The sequence below is a fragment of the Manacus vitellinus genome, unplaced genomic scaffold (assembly GCF_001715985.3).
Source record: "Manacus vitellinus isolate BGI_N305 unplaced genomic scaffold, ASM171598v3 scaffold_28_pilon, whole genome shotgun sequence".
Taxonomy (NCBI): Eukaryota; Metazoa; Chordata; class Aves; order Passeriformes; family Pipridae; genus Manacus; species Manacus vitellinus.
The window spans coordinates 7,482,578-7,502,014 of NW_021940122.1; the positions used below are offsets into that span (position 1 = coordinate 7,482,578).

The window sequence follows — 19,437 nt, forward strand, 5'->3', positions numbered from 1 at the left end:
TTAAAAGAGTTTCTGCCACTTTCTTAGCACTGCTGTTCTCTCTGTTCCTGATCTCACAAGCACACAGGGTCTGCCTGGTACTTCATTGGGCTCAATTCAGCACTCACACAAATTCTTTTTTGGGGGTGGGAAAGGGAGATTAACCCTGCAAGTGTGGTCCTCACATGCCCAAGGCTTTTAACAAGGTCCAGTTGCACTACTACCAACTACCTCCTCCCAGTCCTCTCTCCCTGCTTCCACCAAAATCCTATTCTTGCAGCTTTCCCTGTGTTTTTATGATTGGTGAATAAGTATCTTCCTGGTACCCACCAGCCTCCTCACCACAAAGCCCTCCTGAGTCAGGGTTGGGCTTAGAAGAGGTGCTGTTGTTTCCCATGCCTGCCCTCCACCCCACCAGAGAGGCAGGAATTGGTTTGAACATCTGCCAAAACTGCCAAATCCCTTAGACCTAATGTGTAAACCTGGACTAATAAATTCAGTCTTCCTGGATCCACCCTGGACTAGCTGAACTAGCAAGAAAAGCATCTCAACAGACACTGTTTGCATGAGAAAGAAAATCCCTGAGGGCCAATGGGAAGGGTGTGTGCTGACACCCATGGAGGAGAGGCAGCTCTGGTTCTCTGCTCCAATCATGGAATTCATTCCCCTTTGTTTTTCTTTTTTTCCCACACGCTGTGTCAACCCCATGCACCTTTTCCTCCACCTGGAGGAGTGGCTGGAGTCCAGGCCACTTCTCTTGGCCTCTTCCCATGCGCCACATCCCAATACTTCATGTAGCACTCGGAAAGGATGTCCTGTTCCCATTTCCTTCCTGGGCTGCTTACCTGCATCCACATGTGTTGCCTGGCTCAGCACACCATCCCCAACAGACCCGAGAGCTGTGACTGCTCCTGCAAACACTCACCGTTGTGGCTGCCCACTTGTCTGTAGCTGGTTGGACCCTTCGCACAGCCTGGCCGGCTGAGATTTATCACAACCAGTTTCCCCCAGTGGGGAACTTTCATGGTGACCTGCACTCCTTGCCTGTCCTGGAGCTCCTCAGTCAGTGCTGGGCATGGGACTGTTGGTCCTTTTCCGTGGGGCAGCGGCTGGAAGGATGTGGCACTACCTCGATGCAAATCGCAGTGAGCGAGTGGCAGCTGCGCAGCAAGGACCCGATGCTACTGCTCCTGGTGACAACGTCACCGCTGAGCGTGAGCAGCACCAGTGCCCTGAATACAGATGCAGAAAGAAGCCTGAAATATTTAACCAGTGCTTTTATGTAGCCCCTGAACTGAGAATGCACTGCACCTTCTCCTAAATACCCTTCTCGGCCAGTGGCCTCTCGCTCACCCTTTGACATCACAAGCATTTGGAAAGCAGCTGCTCCCACCAGCATTCCAAGAGACTGAAAAGCTGCATTTGCTCCTCTCTCCTTAAGTTGCTGCAGGATTGATCCTAAGAAAGAATCTTCCTTTTGTTTATTACTGAGCCAGTCATAGCCAGCCCTTCCCTGTAAAGCCTCCTGAAAACACCATGTTGATTCCTTACCTGTTAAAGCCTTTCCCCACCTGCCAGTGTAATTTTTCTGCCTCCAGCCAAACGCAAACCATTTTTCTTGCTGTCTGGGCCCCAAATCTGTTGTCTCCAGCAGAAACAGCTTCCACTGACCAACCTGTTCCTAGGCCTGGTGCTATGAGACAAAAATCTTAAAAGAGGAATGAGGTGTAACTGAGATTGTCCAAAGACTTCTCAGCTGGAGTATTCACCCAGTATTCCCTTTTCCGAAGGCTGGTCACAAACATCAGCATCCAAAACAACTCTCATTGAGTAAAAATGCTCTCAAAACAACCTGGGTTTTGCCAGTAAGCACCAACTTCCTCCTGAACACTCTGGCCTGGCAAAGGATTTCATTACAGGAATGAGCTGCAAAAGAGATGAGAAGGAGGAGGAGGAGGAGGAGGGCATGGTTGCTGTTATGCAGTAGCAAACAATCATAGAATTGTTTAGGTTGGAAAGGACCTCTAGGGTCCCCAAGTGCAACCATTAACCCAGCACTGCCAAGCCCATCACTAAACTTGTGTCCCCAAGTGCCACATCTACATGTCTTTTAAATACTGCCAGGGATGGTGGGTGACTCCACCACTTCCCTGGGTAGCCTGTTCCAGGGCTTGATAACCACTTCCATGAAGAATTTTTTACCTAATACCTGATCTAAACGTCCCCTGGTGCAACTTGAGGCCGTTTCCTCTTGTGCTGTTGCTTGTTACCTGGGAGAAGAGACTGACCCCCGCCCCTCACTACAACCTCCTTTCTGGTAGTTGTAGAGGGCAGTAATGAGGGAGCTGATGGGCTGGTGAGAGCAGGGTGAATACCTCTTGCTCCCTCTCAAGCTCACACGCTGTTCCCACTGCACGCATGACCCCACCTCACTCCCTGCAGCCCCAGCCTCCCTCTGGCAAGACCTGTCGGGCATCTGGATGGACCCTGTGACCGCTCAGCACTTGGAGGTGGTGTAAAGCACAGGGAGTTCAAGCAGCAAGTTACAGTGAACAATCCTATTTTAAGTCATGGGTTCACTAGTTTTTAAAAACTTTGCTTAGGGAAAAAATCCACCAAAATCCAACCCAACCCCCTCAATTCCTCTACTTAGCAATCCATTACATTCTAGGTTCCCAGGGCCCGCCATCATACACAGGGCCCACGGTTCCTCTGCTGGGACAGGTGCTTGTGCTCTGCCAGGCAGCTCTGCCTGGGGACAAGGGTTTGTTTGCCCACAGGCACATTTTGTCACTCTGTGGCAAGCAGGGGGGCTCTGCAGGCTGCCCTGGACTTGGGCAGGCTGCCCCACTGCAACTCTCCTGACAGAGCACCCTGGTTACAAACGCTCTGCTGCAGCCACTTGCAAGCTTCCACAAGGGAAGAGGTTGTTCATTCCCCACTTACCTTGTCATGGAGGACCCAGCCTTACTTCAGGAGTATGGGAGCAGAGACAGGTGATGCAGAGAGCGGGAAGGCTTTAACTCCACTGGAAGAGAAGGCTTTAACTCCACTGACTGCACAGGAGACCTACTTGACTGCATGCATACTCAGAGGGCAATAGGATACACCAAGAAAACATCTGTTCCAGGACATCAGGACTTAGCTGAGTGTGCAGCAAGATCCAGGGCTGCATTCCTGCATTGACCAAAGGCAGGTGTTTGCTGTGAAAGTCCAGCTCTCCCTTACAGCCCAGACACTCGTGTGCTGTCTCTTGCGACGAGCACAAGTAGGAGTTTGTCTGGGGGACTGGTCTCAAACACTTGGCATTGTATGACACTCACACCCAGACTGGAGCCTGGATTTTCTGCTGTGCCCCATGAGGCATTGATATTTACACACCTTCCTTTCCTACAGACCTCAGATTTGGCAGCAGCTCGGGTCTGACCCCACAGCCTTTGTGCAGAACTCCTTTAGCTAAGCCAGCAGTGATGGAGCAGCCCTGGACCTTACCAGGAACACCACCCTGCAAGACTAGTGAAGGAAGACAGGACAACAAGCCAGCCAAGCCCTTCCCAGAGCCATGGGAGGGAAGCAAGGTTCAAGACTGGCTAATGAAGTTGTGTACCATCTGCTGGGCTCACCGTCTCCAAGCAACTGGACTTGGAGCTTCACACACAAACTGCAGTGCTCCTGCTCTCTCTCCCGTCCATAGTTTGTGGCTCACTTCCCTCCTCCTCCTTTGTGGTTCTTGTTCTTCTCCCACAGAAAGCAAATTGGACCTTACCACCAGCAACATGAAAGCTGCCACCTTCCAGATAACAAATGGTGCCAGTAGCCTTGACACTGACTTTTAATTCCAACGCAGATGGCTGGCAGTTCAGTCGATAAAGACAAAGCACATCAGTGGAGCAGACTTTTGTACCGCATTCAGCTTGGTCCTGCTTTGCGCTTGGATTAGCATTTTAAGTCATTCAAAGGCGTTGGTGACCAACAACTAAGTGGATTTGAACCTGGTTTGCAGACAGGTCTCGAGCAGTTTTCACGGGGAACAGCGACAGAGTGACCATTCCCTGGAAGGTTGTGTGGGGGACTGGCTCTTGATGCAAACGTGTTTTATTACATCTTTTGAAAGGGTGACTGGAATATAAAACTCTAGGAGTCCCGTTGGCAATGCTTGCAGGGGTTACATTAGGAGGGAGTGATGGATAAACTGGGCAACAGCAGGCTCCTCACAGAAAGGCGAGTGCAATACTTAGGTAAGGAGATAGACAGGCACCAGCTGCAAGATGCTCTCTAGTGCCTTTATTTGACACTGGGGAGACTACTGAGGAAACCTCTGTCTCGTTTTGGTACCTACTGCTTAAGGAGGGTCTTAAAAACAATGGCAGAGGAAATACAATTGGAAATACTACAAAGATACAAAGGATCCCCTTCTAGTCAGCTTAGCAAGAAGTTATGAGGTGTTTGAGTCCTGGTCAAGGGGCTCTGACATTCAGAAGAGAGACCTGAGACTGAAGCTGAGGGTTGCTGTGCAAAAAACTGCATCTAAAAAGAGCACCACACCTTGCATTTGTGGTGAGAGAAGTTCAGAAGAGACAGGAGGCCTCAGGGTACATGAATCTAGAAAAGTACCCAGAGATGACTAACCACCACCCCAAATCACTGAGGATTGTGATGAACTCCCCATCAGAGGCAAGCTTTAAATCAATAAACTCACCTAGAGAGGTGCTGTAGTTCAGGCAGCGATGCTTTTGCAGGTATAACTGGCCGCCTTTAATGCCAGGGACCAGACAGGCCAAGCAGAGCAGCCCCAGTCTCACCAAATGAGTTGGATGAAGCCCCAACCCTGGTGACCTTGTGGGACCAATGTAAGTGAAGGGACAGCAGCCACTGCTCACCTGTGTTGCTTCTGGGGTGGCCAGGCTGTTGGTGGCAGCCTGTCCCCCTTATCCTGGTGACCCAGAGGAGCAGGGGCTGAACAAACCAAGCCCCAAGCCCATGTCAGGGAGCCGGGGAGGACTGGCACCTGCTTCAAGGGCGGTTTCAGCACCCAGGAAGGGCGGGAACAGCCCCCAAACTGCATGTATCAGCAATCCGAAGAGGATTGCAGGGTAAGGCAACACTTACTGTGTGGACTCGTCACAGACAGGGACTGTCCTGTCCCTGCCAGCTGTCTGGGGCAGGGGAAGCCTCACTCTGCAGGAAGCACCAGACTTCACCCCCTCAATCCTTTAAGGCACTGACCAGACTCGCACTTCTCCAGTCCTGGCTGAATTTGGGCACAGGGCCCATTCCACTAAACCAAAGTCTCTCTCCAAGCAGCTATCTGGAGGCATCTGTCCCTATGTCTCTGAAGTGTGGCCCTTCCCACCCACCTCTCACTTCTGGAGGGGCTCTGGAGTGGAGGCTCCAGCCTGGAGCCCAGCAGAGGTTTTGTGGGGACAACCGCGGCCTGTGGCACACAAACAAACAGAGAGGAGCCTCTTTGCAATATAAATTTGTTTTTATTGAAGCAGCAGTCACATGACCTCGCATCTAGCCTTTAGGATAGCGACAGAATGGATTCGGCCAGGTCAGCCAGCCCAAAAAAGGTTTTTTTTTTTTTCTTTTTTCTTTTTGCGCTAATAGACATGTCATGTTTAATACATACATTATCCAGTACCGGAAACCCAACTCAGAGATAGCTACGTGCTGATTTGCTGGAGGAACGGTCCACTGGATGTGGTCTCAACAAACTTTACAGATCACCACCAAATAACATTACTAATGGGATCCAATGATTAAAAAAAACAACCCAAACAACCATGAGTGCAGGATTCAAGCCAGCAGTTTACACAGGTTAAGTTTGTAACTATAGGTGGACGGTAAAGGAAGATTGGTTGGTTTCAATTTGAAATATTTATGTCCCAGGGTTCCTCTCTCCATCAAATCAAACGGTATCATAAACAAGCTGGCATCTCTTGAAAAATAGCATGGAATAACACAGTTCATTTAAGAAAACATGCTCATTTCTTGTGGTTTTTCTTCTATTATTACAAAGATTTATGTCCACCTATTCTTGCAGAGTGGAAAGAGGCGTGAGGGTGAGGAACAAGGGTCAGAGAAGGGAGAGAGGAGGAGGAAAGAAAGGGGCAATTTTTTGAAATAAAGACCACACACTTGGTATTTTTTAAATTTCATTTCCAGGCTAACCTACTTTTTATTTAATGCAAATTACAGTACCAGTTAACTATTTCCGAACCGAGTCACACAGAACAAAACGTATTTACAAGGGGAATGGGGCGGGGGAAATAATAAAACATTAAGCATACTTTCCACAAAAAAAGTTTATATTTAAAATGAAAAAAAAAAAATCAGTCACAGAGGCATTCAAGTAGTAATAATGTTATACAGGTTTTGCTTTTCCTTTAAATCAAGACAGATTTGCACAAGTGTATGCAATAGTTTGTATACAACCCACAGTCCTTAATATATATATATTTAGATTTCTGTTTTTAAGATGGAAGTGGTCACGCTAATTGGTGTGTACAGGCCCAAGTGATCCATCAGCAACACATTAATGAACGCAAATTTTACAGGCAAGCAAATTATATATATATAAATATATTTTATATATATATATTAAAAATAAATTGAGAAAGACCAACACAAGGAAGCTACTTTTCTCGAGCTAACCCCTTAGGTACTGTTTTCCTTTCCTGTCGTTTTGCCATTATTGCAGTGTTGCAAAACGAAGCCAACTACGACCAGAACCGGCCGAGAGCCCCGTGGAAATCAGCTGCCACCCCAGGGGTACCCGCTGGCAGTCTCCAAAAGGCAGAGCCTGGACCGAATACCCTACTGTGCTTTTCCTCATCGGCTTTTCCTTTTTCTCCGCGGTGGCTGAGGTTCCTAGTACAGGAGTAAGAGTCTGACAGGCTGCTTGACTTCTGTTTTTCCAAGTACTGAAAACCAGGGAGGGGGGGGAATTTTAAGTTGCAAGCTGCAGGCACCTGCCATCATTTTAGGTAGAGCTTGGCTTCGAAACAAGGGGACAGAATGTTCAGGGATCTTTTACCAGCCAATTTTCTTTTGCAGGTCATTATTTTTTTCCCTAGCAAGGTTGATAAGTTTAATATTAAACACCAGTGTCTTGATCGGGTGCCCACTGAGGGAGACAGACTGCAACCGAGCCCGGCTCAGAGACCCACTCTACAGCAGGGCTGACATAAGGGACAGATCAAGACCACACTGGGTTAAAAAACAAGCCCGAAAGAGAGTAAAAGAAGAGAGGGACAGCTCTGAGCAGACTGTCACCAACAGCTTGGCATCACTGACCTTCGTGTCACCAGAAAGAAAGTGCAGCCTCTGCTTCACTGGAATGAACACGAGATGCTTCGAAATAAAACAGCAACCTTTGGTTTGGTAAAGAGTTACGTGTTTTCCCATTCAAGACAATCTTATGTGGAATACTAACAAGGTAGTAAAACACAAGCAAACTAGTTTTAGAAACAAGGCCTTCGTGCTGGGCACAAGAAATCAAGAGTCATGTTAAACTTATCTCAAGAAAACAAAAGTGACTTTGGGGAGGGATGTGGGGGAAAAATAGGGAGAAGAAAGGGAACAGAAAGTCCTCCCAGTAGAAAAAACCACCGCAGCCTCCTACAGCGATGCCCCTGCTCCCACCGCAGCCAAATGGCTCCGAGCGCAGCAACCCTGTGGGATGTGGGGGGTTTCCCTCCCTGGGGGTCCTTTCCGCTCGCTGAGCCCGGCCTCTGCCCTCGGCACAGCTGCAGGGAGGGTGGAAAGGCTGAGCCTCCTGGAAGCTGCTACTGCCCAGAGGGCTTCTGGGCACAGGACTGAGGGGAAAGACAAGCGAAGTCTAAATGAGCTCTGGGGCAAGTGTCCGAACAAAATCAGTCACTGCTAGCGGGAGGAGGAAAGGGCAGGGTGGGCAACTTGGAGACTTCCAGAACAAAGCCACGGCTCCAATGAAATGCATGACGGTGGAGACGGTTTCCTTTCGTTCCGCTACTGATCAGGGTATCACCGAAACCTTACAGCACTCAAAGAGTTAGAAAGCGGGAGGGGGGAGCAAAGATGCGGGTTTGGGGTGGGAGACATCGTTAATAAAGGAGGAGGAGAAAAAAATAAAAGGGAAATAAAATTCAAAAAATCATGGAAGCGAAGGCACTCCAAACTATATAGATACACTATACATCGCTAGAGTTATTGTTACAATAATACAGGCCGGTACCTACTGTACAGAGTTAAAACTATATGGCTTTAAAAAGCTCGTCTACATTTTGTCTGATTATTAAACAGAATCACTGCCCTGAACGGTAACTTTTTGCTCATTAATAACAGTTCCTGGGTCCACATATTTACATACAAAACAATAAAACTCAAAATTCAAAAACAACCAAAAATAATAATGTACAAGCTTGAATTTGGTGAGGAGCTTTGTTTTTGTTGTTGTTTTTTTTTTTTCCTGTGATTTTTTTTTCTTTTTCTTCCTTATTTACAAAAAAAGGTTGTTCAAAGACCTGGATCTAACTTGTATAAAAGAGTGTGTGATCCTGCTATGATCCTTGAAAACAGAAATAAAACCAGAGGGGCGCCCCTGACCCTCCCCCCCCCCACCTAACACACACACACAAGACACACACAGACGCCGGCACAGTCACAAAAACAGAGAGAAACGCTCTTAAATCCCCTCCGCCAGTCCTAAACAAAAAACTGAAAAAGAAAAGCCACATTTCCTGGCACAAGCAGCAATTTTTCTTTGATAGTTTTATTACTTTGTTTTTTAAAGACTCGGTAATTTACTGCCTCCAAAGAACAGCGTCTGTGGCCAGTGCTTCAGCAGTCTTGTCTATACAGCAGATCCATACCCTGCCACTGTCCTACTTTTTGAGTCTCCTGCATGGATTTGGATCACTGGGTCAACCAAGCCCCTTCACTTACCTTTCAGGACACTGACTAGCCGAGCGCATGCGTTAAAGACACTCTTCAGCCCTTTCTATTAAGCTGCAGGTAAGGATTTGGAAAGCCTTCTGTTTCTCAACGTGGGTGTGCTTTCCTTTGCAGCCAGCCGGAATGCAATGACAGCTAAAAAGCTTTAAAACCTTTTTTTTGTGTGTGTGCCCAACAGCAAACGACCGCAGGGTATAACATGAGGGTTTATCGGTTTCACGGTAGGTGGTCACTCACCTCTTCAAACAGCTCCTGCCTCCCCAGATCCTCCATGTGTCAGGCAGGAGGGAGAAGGCAGGGCTTTTATCAGTTCCAGGGGCTGCTAAGAGACAGTTTCCAAAAAAATCCCACGTCAACAGCACAAAAGGTACAAGAAGAAACGCACCGAGCTCGTGACAAAGCCCCTGCTGCCCCTGCAGCGGCCGAGCTTGCCAAAGCCACCACGGCCGGTCACCCCCGGGCCACATGGAGGTCCGCGTGCTCCCGAAAAGCAACTGCTTGCCTTAGAGATCCGCAGGTCGGTAACAGCTCGGTAAGCACCAAAGGCGACTACAGTTTCTCTGAAGGAGGAGATAAGGCTGGAGCGGACACCAACCGCAAGCCTACAACAAGATCAGGTCTCCAAAAGTCTCGTTTCCGGCCGCTCCCCTGACCCTTTCGCGAGGAATATTGCTTTGACTTCAGGAAGAGAGACGTGGATGCTTGCGCCACACGCTGTCGCAGGGAGGAAACCCGGACCCTGAACTGATGGACTAGAACAAGCATTCACCTCACACTTCAGTCAGACTGATTTGAGATCGTAGACAAAAATAAAAAAAGCAGTACTGTATCTATGTATACATGTATATATTTATATAATATATATACACACACACTCATAGAGCCAGCTTTCCTACAAGTCAGCAGGTACAAATTACCGTCAAGAGCATTCGGATGTGTATTTTAATATTCTAACATAATGGCGACGTGGCAACATGCATCAATAAATAGAGATCAAAAAAAAAAAAAAGGCAAGAGATTTAAAAAAGATGAAATTAAATACAGATTCTAGCTGTGGATTTAAAATCAGAACTATCGGAGAATGTGGCATCCTGCAAGTTAAAACTGCAGTTTAAAAAAATATTACAAAATAAACCAGTAGCCTGTTAACAGTTCACATTATAACCCCTGGTGTCCTTTTCCTGTACGCACCTTGGGAAAGGGAAGCCTGTTCAAATCAAGAGCCGGGGAGGGGCAGGGAGAGAAAAAAACCCAACCAAACAAGCTTTCACAGTGGCCACTTTCCAAAAAGTCCCTTAACATCCACCAGCTGGGCCCCCGCCCCTGCTGAGGATTTTGTTCGTCCGCTCTTCTCTGCTGAAGCCGGAGCTGACCGTCCTCCTTGCCCTGCGCCGGCCCGACACGCGGGGAGCAGGAGCTCCGGCTGGGCAAAGGGGCTGCTTCGGCAAAGCCAACCGCTGGTGTTGGTGCATGTGTGTGTATTATATTATATATCACTCACTCGGGAAAGGCTTTTCCCATATGAAGCTGTAGATTTCTTCATCACTAGCACTGATTTTTAAAATGAAAGGCTTCCACTAGCGGTTCAAGCCTTAGACACACGGCAAACCCTCCCCCCCCACCCCATGGCAACCTATTTTCCTACCACGTCGCCTGCTCCCCTGCCAAGCTGGGGCAGTTCTTCAGATAACCTGGGATATGGATTTGCTGACAAGAAACGCTGAGCTCTGTTGAATGACCCCTGCTAAGCTCCCGACCAAATTCAAGCTGTGCACTACATCAAAGTCCAAAACTTCACTTAAAAAGAAAATAAAAAAAGAGGGTTAAAAAAAAAAACTTCAGCAGAGAATGAGGTTTGGGGTATTTTTGTTTTGTTTTTTTCCTTCTTTCTGTTGTGGGAGGGGGTATGAGGCAAGAGTCCTGGTTCTGAAGTACACAACAGCAAACTTCCAACATGAAGAGATTGTCGAGGGGAGAGACATTGGTGTGTTGTATTGCTCCGCTTTCCCTCCTCCCCCCACCTAGTCCCCTGCCCCGGACACCCTGCAGAGTGAGAATACAATGAAACTGGTTTGTATTTATAGATATTTTACAAGGTTAAATAAGAACAACAATAATAATAATAAAAAATTGAACACTAAAATGAACAGGTTGGTTGGTTTGTTGTTTTGTTGTTTTTTTTTTTTTCCTCTTTTTAATTTTCTTTCCAAATGTGACCAGTGTTGCTGAGCAAGACTCAAAATTACTGGTGATTTTTCCTGTGCAGCTGGCTGCTTGGTACTGGTTCAGGTGGAGTTGGAGGCTGATGCTGTAGCTACACTATTGGTCTGAACTCGTTCTCCTGCGTTAACATCTGCAAACGACAGACGAGAAGGGAAGAGAGATAAAACAACCAGCATTACCTCCAAAACAGAGACACATTTCAAACAACTACAACATTCTCTACACAGGGAAACCCACAACTCCCAACAGGATGTTGTTAGGTTAGGATGCTCTCCTGCCTTCAGGGGTGCAGATGGAACAATGCAATCTGGGGAGAGGGGAAAGATGGCCTTTAAGCAGGACAAAGGCAGTCTGGAGGGCTGAGGGCTGGCATGCAAACACCCAGCTGGGCTCTGGCAGGTTATGCAGTACCTGAGCAGTAGCAAGTCGCCTGTGTTACGTTCCCCCAACTCTAACTGCAGGACAAGGCACTCTGGCATGGCCAAAGCCAACACATCAAGTGTCTGTGGTCACGACAAGGTCTCACACTGGTGCTGAAGTTTCATATTGTTAGTCCTTCTTATAACAAAGTTGCCTGTTAATTGTGTGAATGGCACAGACAAGGAACATGACAAGCCTGCTTCCCTGGCAGAAACAGTTTGTATGCTACCATGTAACTCATGCACTGGTTGCTTTAGAAAATGTCTTTCAAATTTACTACTTTATTCTGTGTTGCTCAATGCAAGTTTGATCTGCCAGTCTCTGAACTGCTGAAGCAGATTAACATTAAGGCTTGAAGCCAGTAACAAGGTTTACACAAGCACACGGGATCATTAGAGGATTGGGTCTCTGCAGTAAATGGTCTCCAACACCTTCTCTTCTCAGGGAGGGACAGTGTTTCACAGAGACAAGTCACAGGATCAAGGGCATGTGTCAAAGTGCGTTCCAAGAAAACAGTGTTTGCAAAAAAATACCAAAAGGAAATTCACTGTAACTGTGTTTTCATAGGACACTTGCATCAAGTATTTTCTCTAAAAAAAATAAAACGTTTGTAGTGTTACAAGAGTTGATAGGGAAAAAAAATGCACCAATTTCACCTGGAACCACTTTATCTAGTATCTGATTAGTCAAGGCACAAAGAACTAAGTGGGTGAACATCTAAACATGTAAAATATGGAATGAGAAAAACATATTAAATGAGGTGTTCTACAAGAGACTGCCATACATTTTGCCCACTTCATTTAAGTAAGGTTAACTGCAAAGCTATCAAAACTGCAACAAGAAAAAAACATAAGAAAGACTTATTATCTTGGTACAGAAGAGGGCAGACTGGGCAAATAGTGTATTCCAAAAGACACGTGGAAAGGGTTTATAAAAAGAACAGATTTACTGACCTCAGACTGAAGGACTGCATGACTAGCATAGGTACCAGACATGACAAAATACAACTGGTGGGTGGGGAGAGCAGTGACATTCCTCCCGCATGGAAGAGCTTGCAGGGCAACGCAGCCGGACAATGGTCTGCAGTAACCTAGTAATGAAACCCCACTCCTCTTCTGCCATACTGACCTGATCACAGCTGGAAGTGCAACCATGAGCAAAGGCAATGGGATGAATCATAGAATGGGTTGGGTTGGAATGGACTGTCAAGATCATCTAGTTCCACTCCCTGTCATGGGCAGGGACACCTTCTACTAGACCAGGTTGCTCCAAGCCCCGTCCAACCGGACCTTGAACACTTCCAGGGATGGGACATCCACAACTACTCTGAACAACCTGTTCCAGTGCCTCACCACCCTCACAGTAAATAATTTCATCCTAATATCTAATCTAAACTTGCCCTCTTTCAGTTTTAAGCCATTCCCCCATGTCCTATCACTACACGCCCCTGTAAGAAGTCCCTCTCCAGCTCTCCTGTAGCCCCCTTTAGGTCCTGGAAGGTGGTCTAAGGTCTCCCCAGAGCCTTCTCTTCTCCAGGTTGAACAGCATCAACTCTCTCAGCCTGTCTTCATAGGGGAGATGCTCCAACCCTCCAATCATCTTCATCATCCTCCTCTGGACTCTCTCCAGTAGGTTCACATCCTTATGCTGGGGACCCCAGAGCTGGATGCAGTACTCCAGGTGGGGTCTCACAACAGTGGAGAAGAGGAGCAGAATCAACTCTCCCAACCTGCTGGCCATGCTTCTTCTGATGCAGCGCAGGATACGTTGCTGGCTCCCATCAGCCAACACTCCTAAGTTGTTCTCCTCAGGGCTGCTCTGAAGCCATTCTCTGTCCAACCTGTATTTGTGCTTGGGGTTGCCCTGACCCAGGTACAGGACCTTGCTCTTGGCCCTGCTGAACTTCATGAGGTTTGTACAGGCCCACCTCTGAAGCCTGCCAAGGTCCCTCTGGATGGCATCCCTTCCCTCCAGCATGACGACCACATCACACACGCTGTCTAGAGATGGGCAGCACTTGCTGAGTCACAAATTAAGTAACACACACAACTGCGACAAAAATAGGAAATCAAACAAGCAGCAGCATCCAGAAACACAACGGACAAGTGGGAAGAGAGGGTGATGTCTACTTGAAAAGGAAATGCTGTGAGGAGAGTGTGGGAAGAAAGGCAAATTGTCCTGTGGGCAGAAGATGCCAGACGACTGCTCTCGGATTTTCCTGTTCCTTTTCATCTCACGCCAAATTAATTGCATCCCCTCCCTCATGAAGCAATGACCATGATGATAAAAAAATACCCTCATACAATTAAAGCCCCAATGCAGCATGACAACAATATCAACGTTATTTGGGAAGCTAGCCTTGCAGGCAAGAGACATCCTCCTATGTGGAGAATTTCCCTGAAGGAGCAATTCCCAAATCCCACATGCATGCAGACCAACGATGACTACAGAAATCAAAAGTGACCCAGCGAGCCAGGTAACAGTTTCCACACTTTAAACTCTCACTGTGCCTGTTCTAGATTAATTCTCAAGTATAGATAAACTCCAGTTAATGCAACATCTGCTGGCAGTGCCTGATGCAAGCAGTCCAGCTGGAGTCTGTATTGTTGGCAGAAGATTTCTCTATATGTGTACAGAAAGTGCTTGTATTTCATTTGATGATATAAAATGTGCCTTTTGACCTCCATTTCCTGAAGACAGCAGAGGCTGAAATTGTTATCATTACATTGCTACTGCACAGAGATAAAGCAAAGAAGAGGAGAGGATGGAGCTCCATGTAATACATGCTCCTTTTCTATCATCACTCTAATGGGGGAGTTCCTGAGAAATATATATGCCACATGTCAAAAGAAAGTCAGTCAGGTGATGCAGTCCAACAACATATAGAAGTTCCCCAAGGCTGGGACAGTGCAGAGCAAGTTCAAGGCTGCACTTGCTCCCAACCCACAAGAAAATGCAGTATTTTGACATTTCAGTTCATTTGTTGACTCTGCATTGACAGGACATCTGAGGAACGAACAGGGGCTTGTTCCAGCATCTCTTTGCTGAAGCACTGGAAAAAGAGCACAACTGGAGTATGAGGTTCTCTGGACATTCATTTACTCCTTCTCTCCATGAGAAATCAGTATTTGGGCATAAGAGAAGGAGATCTAGGCCTTCAGCAATGATGATAAAAGACATCTGTTTTGCAAAGCAGTGGCCTGTGCCACTGCCAAAGCCCTGCTGGGGAGCACAGCCAGCAGCTGGATCCAGCTCTCTGGCACAGGACAGATGAGCACTGGTCAGACTGCGGCTCCAGGTCAGAACAGCCTCTTTGTCCTAAACCACCTACCTGACACCTCTGCCTGTGCAGGCAAGGAAGAGTCACCAGGGCTTAAGTGTCAGCTGCTTCCAAAAGTTCTTTCAAACAGAGGGCAAAAGCATCTCTCATCACTGCAGAGAACCTCCTCCAAGTCAGCTTTTCCCTCTGAGGAATGCCTCAGCTTTCTTGGAGGGTACGTGACACTCCTCAGAAACCTCCCAGAAAGCAAAGACAGGGCTACAGTTCAGAGAATGACAGAGACGCCAGCCCGGTCTGAGAAAGCCCATTAGCACTAATGACAGCATTAGCTGGGTGGATTTGTAATGCTGACAGACTGTGCTGCTCATCTGCAAAGATACAGAAACAAAGCTACCACCAGTTGGGGAATCCTCACAAGAGAGCTGAGGAGACAAGTGGAAGGAGAAGGAAAGCCTGGTTTCCCTATTGTACCTGCCTGTGGATGTAAAAAGCCAGGCTCTGAGCAAAACTGGCAAGAGCAAAATATGCAAGTTTTACTTCTCTGTCAAGGAATCATCCCTGTGCTGAGTTTGTAGAAACCTGAGTTAATTGCTTGTCTATATTCTCCCAGTTAAGAAATTAAAGTTTTCCAAAATTCCTTCAATGGGAATATCACAAATGCACTAAATCTTATTTTACAGAGCACTGTGGTCTTTTTCAACTACCACACAGTGGCAGGTAACACCAGTTCTAATCTGTTTTGTTGCCGAAAGTTCAGGCACATCATTGCATTTGGGATTACATGGGATCAACACAGCGGGATGCCTGAGACTATGACCCCAGAATCCCTGCTGGCACAACTTCCCTGCAGATGGCAATTATGCTCTTCCCATCCTAATGTTGACTAACAGAGAGGTAACTACTGCTGCTGGCTGATGCAGGAAGAAAAATATGTAGTCACATAAGCAGATATGCATTCAGCTTGGTGTGCATGCTCCCCCCTCGGATGCCAAGGCTGCACAGCTATGAAACCATCCTCTTCCTCCTCCAGCTACATCAAGGCAGCATCCCCAGAAGCATGGCTGAACTGGCATTTTTAATCAATGCTCAGTGTAATTCACAGAAAGCTACCACACTATTTCAAGCAGTGGCCAATAAATCTTATATTCCTTTTCCTCCACTTTGCTTTAGACTAATGTCAGAGAATTTCTCAGAAACATTTGGGTGAATTTACTAATGCCAGTGCAGCAAGGCTTCATACTCTTGCTGGTGCCATTATTACAGCGAGTCCAGCTTTATGCCTCAATAGAAGAGGAAATTTACAACAAATACTTTTTTTAACACTGAAAAATTACTTAAAATAATTCCCCTCCATTTAAGATCATGATCCCAGGATTACTGTTGCACTGGGTGACTGAATCATCATTGTGAATCTAGCAGTTAACAAAAATTACTTGCTTTGGATAACTTTAAAAAATGTAGATGTGTGTCATACTGGTTAGCATAAGGGCTAGTCTTGTTGGCTTGATGAAACCTGCCCTGTTAACGTGGTATGTTGCAAAGCCAATCTTTCCATCTCTTAACACACCACACTGCTGCTAAGTCTCCTTGGAAACACTACTTTGATAGACTTCGGACAAATAGCCCTCTTTTTGCTAGTTATTCTCTAACTATGACTGCCTTGCTGCATGATCAAAAGTGGTGCTTTACACCTTATCAGAAAGCTGAGATTCTGACATGGCTGCACACCTGTAGGACAGCTATAAAAATAACAGGAGCTATTTATTATGCAAGCAGGTAACAACCACCCACCTGGTTACTTAAGGGATGGACAGACACACTGCATTGCAATGTTCGTGCACCTGTGCCTCGGGCTCATGGAGCAGGCTGGACATAATGGGCACTTGAACCTCAGTGTCAGTTCTGCTTGCTAGATAGAGCACAAGTTACACACTAATAAAGTCAACTACAGTTACCTATGATTTGCTTTTCCCTTTATTGCTTTGAGAGCTACATTTTGGCGCATCATCACCACTCAAAAAACTAGTTTCTGAACTTGTACTGGCTAAGTTACATAAGCAAACATTTTGCAGAAAAGTCTCCTGCCTACCAGGATGCCCTGGGTTAGGTGGGAGTTTTGCTGAAGTCACTGAACAACGCAACATTCACTGCTCTGGGATGTGCAGGAGTATAGAGAAAGAAGGAATCCCTTCTATGAAAATCTCTTGCTAAATGTAGCACAACAGATTAAAATGACCTCAACAGGACCTAATCCTAAAAATCATACCTGTGATGACATTGCCACCATCTGCTGTGAGAACCCATGTGATTAAGAAACAACCAATCGGTCGTGCTGCAGAAACCCAAAGCCACAAGCTGAACTTAATTTCACAATTTCTTTCCAATTACGTCCAAGATGCAAGAATATTATATTTTGGTTTGAACTACAAACAGAAGGTCTTATCCCAACTCAGTGAAGTGCTTGCAAACAGAAGCTTTAAAAATGTTGACATAATTAACACGGGGGTTTTTTTGAGGGTGGGGTGGGCTTTGGTTTTTTTTGGTTGGTTGGTTGGTTTGGTTTTCTGGGGGCTTTTTGTTTATTTTTTAAATACTTCACATTTAGGACTCGACCTAATGCATTTTCCCCCCACATGGACCCTTGAAAAGTGCTGAGTGAAAACAGAGTTTTTGACCCTATCTTGGGGTCTTGGCAAAGAGAACTCCATAAAAGGCATGAAAGGAACACTAAGCAAAACAATATTTTTCAGAAAGGCTTACAATAATTTTCCATGTTTGTATTTTGTAGTTTTTAAATCACTTTTACTACTTTATCTGCTTTTTTTCTCACTAGTTGTTGGGCAACAGATGCACACAGAGAACAAGAATATTTGCAAAATACCACCAAGTGTGTGAAACAAAAATACTAAATTTTAAAATAGCAATTTGTCTTCTCCTAAATTCAGAGCGCATAAATTGTGTAAGCTGTAGTTTTTATCTGCTGCTACTACAATTTCAGAGAGAAGTCTCATCTTTCAAACCTGGGTGCATCTGTCTGTCCCAAAGTATGAAAATGCTTTCTATACAGCACTGGCTGGACCAAGTGCATCAGGTATCAGGTAACTATCTGGCACATCAACCAGCAAATGCTTTCCTGCACATTTCAAGAACAGCTTTTTAATCAGGCCTTCTCCTTATCAGCTATCCTACACTAAGAAAGCACCTTGCACCTCAAAAGGGGTCACAGCCCTTGTCAAATGGGGCTGAGGTGCACGCAGGACACACACACCCATTTTGCAGCCTGCCTTTGGCTGGCCCAGCCCCAGACAGTCGGCTGGTGTGCTGACTCAGGGCTGACTCAGAGGAAAAGTGCTGGGCACTGAATCACCTCTGCTACATCCTGCAGCACCTGGGATTTTCTTTGGGAGTCTCCCAACTGGTATTACCAGGCTTTTAAGCTTTCACTGAAAACAGAATACAATATGCAATGGCTAAAGGCCAACACTGAGCTTTTAAAAGGTTTCTGACAGAAACTTGAGGCAGAGCAAGAGGCAAAGAAAAAAAATCACTCAGTGTTGGCCAAAACCCAAAAGAAATCTGCCTTGTGGCTCAAGATGACATGAACAAACTCAGTAAAAAGCAACTGAACTACTTAGATGAGACAGTGAGCACACTGACTGAACTGCTTAACTAGACTCTTAAATGCTAATGCCTTTAGGGAAAAAAATCCTCCCCATCCACGCTACATGGAGGCTACATGCACTGAGCTAGCTGTTTCTTCTCTTCCTAGGCATCACAAACTCATGCTCCAAGTCAGCATTAATTTCAGGCTAGCTGAGAGCTCAGAAGTTAGGTGCAAACCAATCCACAAGGATTGCTAAAAGCCAATGATTTTTTTAATAGTAGAAGTCTGAGTGAGAAGGACCAACAAACTAAGCAGTCAAAAAACAGAGTTTGAGTGCCCTGAGTTAGGATTTGGGTGATACTGAAACAAACCCTTCCTCCCTGTTCACTTTGAAGGCCAAGGCAGCTTGTGGGCCTCAGCAGAGGGAAAGTGTCTGGGCAGGGGAGCAAGGGTGGGGAGGGAGGCAGGCAGTTGCATGTTCTCACCTGAGGCCGCTGTAGCATTTGTAGGGGTTGAAGCAGCTGCTTGGTTCCGGGCATGAGCAGGGATGAGGATCGAAGCCAGAGATGGGTTACTTGACAGTTCTGGAGGGGAGGTGGAACAAACAGAGTTAGCTCATCATCCACAAAGTGCCCCACATGCAGGTTGAGCTCCTAGGGTTTCCCCCTGTAACAGCAACCTCAGGCAAAACACATGCCCTTACAAGGTCACGTTACGTTTTCTTCTTTGCCAACCGGCCAGAGGAAACCACAGTGATATTTGGCAAGGCATTCTCCAGAGCAAGACTGTCAAAACTACAAGTAGTGGTGCAAGGGAATTATTTCCTAGAGAAAGACACTGGTTTGGGAGTCAACAAAGAACCAGCCAAGTCTGTTCCTTGTCAATGGCCTGATAATGCTGTTTGCTTCTGAGCACTGGAAGGATTCCCTTCACAAACCCACCTGCAATCAGTCTCAGGGAGAAGGCTGATAACAGTGGTGCTGCTTTGGGCACT

The 19,437-nt window shown here is 46.4% G+C and overlaps 1 protein-coding gene across 1 annotated transcript in view; it reads right to left on the reverse strand.

The window, feature by feature from the left end:
* Nucleotides 1-6,124: 6,124 nt before the first annotated feature.
* The window catches only part of GSK3B (glycogen synthase kinase 3 beta), a 157,212-nt gene continuing 143,899 nt past the window's right edge, over nucleotides 6,125-19,437 (reverse strand). The window contains exons 13-14 of the mRNA XM_029960636.1: nucleotides 18,929-19,027; nucleotides 6,125-11,269 (exon numbers count right to left, since the gene is read on the reverse strand). Coding sequence (XP_029816496.1) covers nucleotides 11,202-11,269; nucleotides 18,929-19,027 — 167 coding nt within the window. The 3' untranslated portion in view covers nucleotides 6,125-11,201. The remainder of the gene's footprint in view (nucleotides 11,270-18,928; nucleotides 19,028-19,437) is intronic.